Source organism: Neofelis nebulosa, chromosome 4 (assembly GCF_028018385.1).
Source record: "Neofelis nebulosa isolate mNeoNeb1 chromosome 4, mNeoNeb1.pri, whole genome shotgun sequence".
Lineage (NCBI taxonomy): Eukaryota > Metazoa > Chordata > Mammalia > Carnivora > Felidae > Neofelis > Neofelis nebulosa.
The window spans coordinates 155675828-155681827 of NC_080785.1; the positions used below are offsets into that span (position 1 = coordinate 155675828).

At 46.3% G+C, this 6000-nt stretch overlaps 1 protein-coding gene across 1 annotated transcript; it reads right to left on the reverse strand.

Annotated features, from left to right (window-relative positions):
* Positions 1–2402: 2402 nt before the first annotated feature.
* Positions 2403–2611, reverse strand: LOC131508473 (large ribosomal subunit protein eL39-like). Its single transcript, XM_058723508.1, has one exon. It carries the CDS (start codon positions 2569–2571, stop codon positions 2416–2418), a length of 156 nt encoding a protein of 51 aa, XP_058579491.1. The 5' UTR covers positions 2572–2611; the 3' UTR covers positions 2403–2415.
* Positions 2612–6000: the final 3389 nt, after the last annotated feature.

Genomic DNA, 6000 nt, shown 5'->3' on the forward strand with positions numbered 1-6000 from the left:
TCAGTTGGTTAAGCGTCCACCTTCGGCTCGGGGCATGATCTCGTAATCCGTGAGTTCAAGCCCCACATCAGGCTCTGTGCTGACAGCTCGGAGCCTGGAGCCTGCTTTGGATTCTGTGTCTCCCTTTCTCTCTCTGCCCCTCCCCCACTCATTCTCTCTGTCTCTGTCTCTCTCTCAAAAATAATAAATAAACATTAAAAAAATTTTTTTAAATGTCAGGGCCTATAATTATGTTTCACCTTTTTATTTTAAGAATGTACAGAATTTCTTTACTCTCTGGAAAAAGGCATTGCCTAGAGGCAGAGATGTTGGATTAAGGGATGTCCGTGAAGTCTGGAATCCTAAACATAAAACGAAAACCTCATTTGGCTGGAAAATTGTATCCTGGAAGAGCCCAAGGCAAATGGACATTGATCAGAGGGAGCGAAATGCCCCGCCAAAATGGATGACGTGAGCACAGCTTCTGACATAAAAAAATGGAGAGAACATGTGATCCATACCGAGGATGGCTTTCCTTTCCACAGTGGTAACAGCGATTACATCTCTCTGCCTTGGATTGCATCTCTCTGCATCAAGGCGTGTCCCTTCCTAGGTCTGGGAAATCATGTGGGCAAACTGGCTAAGTGACATTCACATCCAAATAGGGAAACAGGAAGTGAGCCAGGTGACTTCACAGGCAGCAAGGAAGGCAGGGCCTCAGTGGTAGTTAGAAAAATGAGGGCCTGGTGGGTGCCAGCCTACAGAGACCCCCTATTGGTGTCATGGTCTCAGACAAGGTAGAGTGGCCACTAACAATGAAGAATGACAGCTGGTTAATTCCAGTGGGAAGGGTACTAAGCGCAAATGTTAAAGTCCTCTGATGGCACTCGATGACAGTGGCAGTTCAGGTGCCCAGAGCAAAGTGCCCTTCCATTATTGCCTTCCAAGATTGTTGGACTGCAAAATTCACTTGGGTTTGCCAAGCACCTTGAGGTTCACATATGTGAATTGTTAATCTACTGAAACCTGCATCCTTTAGCAGATCCATTGGAATTCTCCTTGGCTCTCCCAGGGAAAAAAAGGTAAAAACTCAGTGTCTGGTTCCAGAGAGAAATAGGCACTACCAATTCAAGAGTTTGACCTGTCACCCTCCTGCTTCCCCAAGAGAAAGTCAGGTAGCACCTGAATTATCCAGGCTAGAAAATCTGGAACTAAGTCCAGATGGAGCCCAGGAGCCCTTTCTGCCTGGCTTTTTTAGTCTCTAGATCAAAAACCTGGACGCTAGTAACAAATCTTACCTGATTCTTATTGACGTAATTAAATGGGATTAGTGATAACCCTTTGCTGAAGCAAAAAGTATTGTCTACACCTACACGCCTACAGCCTAGAAGACTACTAACCCAAAAGGGTAACTTCCCCAACCAGGAATCAAAGTATTTCTGAGCAGGAGCAAGTTCATTTTAGACACGTGTGGCCACTTTGCATGCAAAGGGAGAAGCCAACTGCTGTGCTAGATGGAAAAGGGTTGCTTTACTGCCGCCAGTGGAGAATTCCCCTTGAGGTTCTGCGGAATCTGAAGGCCTTTAGCATCCCAGACAAGCAGTTACATCTGAGCCTAAAACCCAGGTCAGGGGTTTCATTCTGCTGCATTTCAGAGCCTTCCCTTAACCTCTCTCTTCCTTGAGACAAAACAGTCCTGCGCCCTAGGACTGAAGTGACTCCCTGTCTGCCTCCAAGTGGCATGCATATCACACCTGGCCTAAATGCTTTCATTCCCTTGCCATTCCTTCCTCCTGTCAGGCTGGTATCTAATCCTGCCACTAAAACCCTTCTCTCAAATTACTGAGAAGTCAGTGATTCCCCTCTTCTTGGTCCGCATTTTCGCCAACCTCCAGCGTCTAGAGGACACTCCGTACTCCTTGAAATGTCTTTCATGGCTTCTGGGGAACTTGCCTCTTCTGGTCTCCTGCTCAGTCTTCGTGCCAATTTACCTGGAAATTCTGCCAGGCTGCTCATGTCTTGCTACTCCTCTGTGCCCTCTGTGTTTCTTCAGAGAATGAATCCCTTCGAGGAGTGGAACTCTTAGGAGCTCCCAGATGTGTATTTCCAGTCAGCTTGACTTCCTATCTAGGATCTCCTTCCTTTCTACATGGGATGTGACTCAACCCCAACATCTGAACGTGTTCCAGACAAAATCTGATGTCTTTCTCTTTGATCCATTCTCCATTCTGTTTTTTCCCCCCAAAAAAAGTTCTCATATATTTATTACTGAACCAACCTACTGGTGCAGAAGCACAGAGACAAAGGGGGAAAACATTATTTTCCTAATAAAACATGTCCACCTGCCCAGAAAGAGTAGTGACCTTTTCAATATGACATGGTAAGATGTTAGTGACCTTGAGACAGTATAACTATGTGTGCCGTCTCATAAGTGACTTATAAATTCAGTTTGGTTCTTCTCCAATGTCTCTTCTTAGAGTTATACCTGATTTTATCACTAATTTTCATCGAAACCCACTTGGGAATGGGATGAGTCTGCTTTCGTTTCTCAGCCAGGAATCCCTTGATCCTAAAAGTCATGTAAGAAGACATGGCGAGGCACAGAGTCAACTACACACACCATAACGGCAGAGAAAAGGGAGAGGGAGCCCTATCCTTTAAACTAGTTAGCCTTTATCACTCTTTTCTTTTGCACTAACATCACTTTCCAGTGTCCTAGGCTGAAAGCTCTTAAATCTCTGGAGAGTTCTTTTTTTATTTTAAATTTACTTATTTATTTTGAGACAGAGACAGAGAAAGTGGGTGGGGGAGAGGCAGAGATGGAGAGAGAGAATCCGAAACAGGCTCCAGGCTCCGAGCTGTCAGCACAGAGCCCGACGCGGGGCTCGAACCCACGAACCGCGAGATCGTGACCTGAGCCGAAGTCGGCCGCTCAACCGACTGAGCCACCCAGGCGCCCCCCAAAAACTTCCATTTTTAAGGAGGCTGGTATTGTATTGCTTTTGTGATTAAGAAGAAGATGTTTCTGAAACTTTCAGCACCGAAGGTTGAATCTTAGCTTGGCATTCAGAGTCCTCCTGTGGCCCTCCCTTCACTCCAGCTTCTCCCTGGGATGCGTCATTCTGGAATGATGCCTCACAGCAGTATCACCTTATCCACACCTTTTCCGTGGTTTCAGTTACTCGTGGGCAAATGATGGTCTGGACGTAGACGATCCTCCTTCTGAGGTATTGTCAGAAGGTCAACAGTAACCCAATGCTGTGTCACAGTCCCTACGTCCTTCACCTCACTTCATCTCATCGTGTATGAATTTTACCATCTCACATCATCACAAGAAGAAGGGTTAAGTACAATACAATACAATATTTTGGGAGAATGTGAAAGAGACACCACATTCACTCAACTTTTATTACATTGTATTGTTATAATTATTCTATTATTAGTTATTGTGCCTTGCTGTGCCTAATTTATAAATTAAACTTTATCATAGGTATGTATATATAGCAAAATCCATAGTATATATAGGGTTCAGTACTATCTGTGGGTTCAGGCATCCATTGGGTGTCTTGGAATGTATCCCCCGTGGGGATACATTAATCGGCACAAAATGCCCCTCTCTGGACTCCATGGGACATTAGAATGCCTCAAGATATCAATAGGGATTCTACGATCAATTTCTCTGTTAAATTATTTTGTCAGCTACAGGATTTCGCTAAACCTTTACTATTGATAATGGGTGTTATTGTGGTATATTGCAAACTTCCTTGACCATGTGATCTGTTTTCTTTTATTCTCAGAACACGCATCAACATCTTGGCGAACTCACAGTCGGTAGAACGTTGTTTATGATTTGAAAAGGGCTGGTTCAGCATGCTGCCCTTGGCTAAGCCAGCTTTCGCCTCCCTCACTACATCTCCCTCTCTTAGTAGTTGTATGGGGTCAAGGAATAGTGCCCCATTTTGGAGGGGATACAGCTGAGGTTCAGGGTTTTTTATTCGGCCAGGGTCACAAATAAACAAAACCAGAACCTAGGTCTGAATTTCCATCCTGAAATCTTTGCAATTGTCTGCTCTCTCCCCAAAGTCCTCCCGGCCACCTCAAACTAGAGCTGGGTGTGGTCACAGCTCTTCGGGCTGCAGCATGGAAAGGCAGGAAGGTCCAGAGTGAAGGACGAAATCCCCGACTCCAGCCAAGGCTTTCCACCTGCGGAGGCCATGAGTGTGTTGGTGACTAACGTTTTCTGTTTATAATCTTTAGTTTTTGTGCATTTAAAAAAAATTTTTTTAACGTTTATTTATTTTTGAGACAATGCAAGAGACAGAGTGCAAGCAGCGGAGGGGCAGACAGAGGGGGACACAGAATCTGAAGCTGGCTCCAGGCTCTGAGCTATCAGCCCAGAGCCCGACGTGGGGCTCGAACTGACGAATCGTGAGATCATGACCTGAGCCGAAGTCGGACGCTTAATGGACTGAGCCACCCAGGCCTCCCTCTTTCTTTCTTTTTTTATCTCTAGTACATAATATATTCCCAGAGAATAGAACCGCATTCCTCAATATACACATAATAAATACACACAAGCAGTTAATCTACCCATGGTCAATTACCTATAAACATTAAATTCTTGAGTCACCCCCAATTTCTTAATGCCTCTTCATTTCTCCCCTCTGTGTCCCCTCTTCGCGTAGATAATCCTATGTTGGATATCCCAGAGAAGAAGTTAAGAAATCAGCTAGTCCACCTCCTACATTTCCCAAGTGAGGAGTACGCAGAGAGGGCACAACTTAGCTCGACAACAAAGCAAGGACCAAGCCGCTCTCTGGGCTGAGCCTGACTGAGTCTTAAAGGCCAGAAATTCACTGTACCTTCATGGTCATTTAAACTCCAGGAGCAGAACAGGCAGCTTGGGGATCCGGGGTTTGGACTCCTGTCTTGGGCGGAATTCGGCAGTCCCCAAGGAGCTCTGAGCACTCAGGAATCATGCCCTAAAGGTCTCACATGTGCCTTAGCGAAAGAAGTTTCCCCGTCACTGCTGAGCTGCCCCCGTCCTCCATGTTAAGGCCTTTGGGCCAGTCTGTGGGGAAGCAGCCGGCCATCAGGGCTCCCTGCCTTGGCTTCCACCCAGACTGGGCCAGGCTTGTCCTTCCTGTTGCTCAGCCTCTGACACATCTGATCACCAAGGCTCTGGGCTTCTTCATGAGAATTTCCTTCTGGATTGTTGCCGAAGCATAGACAAGAGAGCCGGGAGAAAGAGATTTCCCCCCAGACATGTAAATACTATAGAAACAGATCTGTGCAGCACAGAGTCTCCTCTCTTTCCCCTGCAGACCTACACGGGGCTGGCAGTGGACAGATGGCAAGGTGAGCATTTCAAGGATGGCCTGGCATGAAAGAGGACACGTAGTGCCTCCACCTTAGTTTGTTCTTTTGGTTTTAATCTTTCAAAAGTTCACTCATTTGTTCAAGGACAAAGGCACCAGGAGGAGGCATCTCTCTCTCTCACTCCAAATTTCAGGCCTCGTGTCTCCTTGCCCACAGGCTGTGACATCAGGCTCTTTCATGTCCCTCCAGGGGGGTTCCAGTCCATATGCAGACATATGAGGCCCACTTTTGATTTTGTGCACACACAGACAGTCAGTCCATAGGCTCTGATCTCTTAAATTGAAAGCAAGTGGTCTGGCGAGTGATGCTTCTCACCACAGACTCAAGTAACCAACCTCAATTAGTGATTCAGAACTGTCCTGGGGGTGGGGGGTTGGTTCCAGCCTCTAGAATGTTCCTGAGAACGAAGCAGCCTGCTCTCCGCCAGAGAAAGCTCTAGAAGCCCCTGCACTGGGGCCTTCCAAGGAGGGGAGAATTCCTAGGATACTTGGAGCAGGGGTATTTATTTCTACATGTCCTGGGTTGGGAAAGCCTGAACCACAACTTTTGCCCAGCTTTAGAGACTAACTTACCTTCTTACTAATTTTACTAATCTTACTAATCTAGGAGTTCCCTAGAACCACCTGGTCTTGGAAACCTTCA

Excerpts from the sequence above, each read along its gene's own strand:
- LOC131508473 (XM_058723508.1), bottom strand. The coding sequence starts at position 2,571 with ATGTCTTCTTACATGACTTTTAGGATCAAGGGATTCCTGGCTGAGAAA.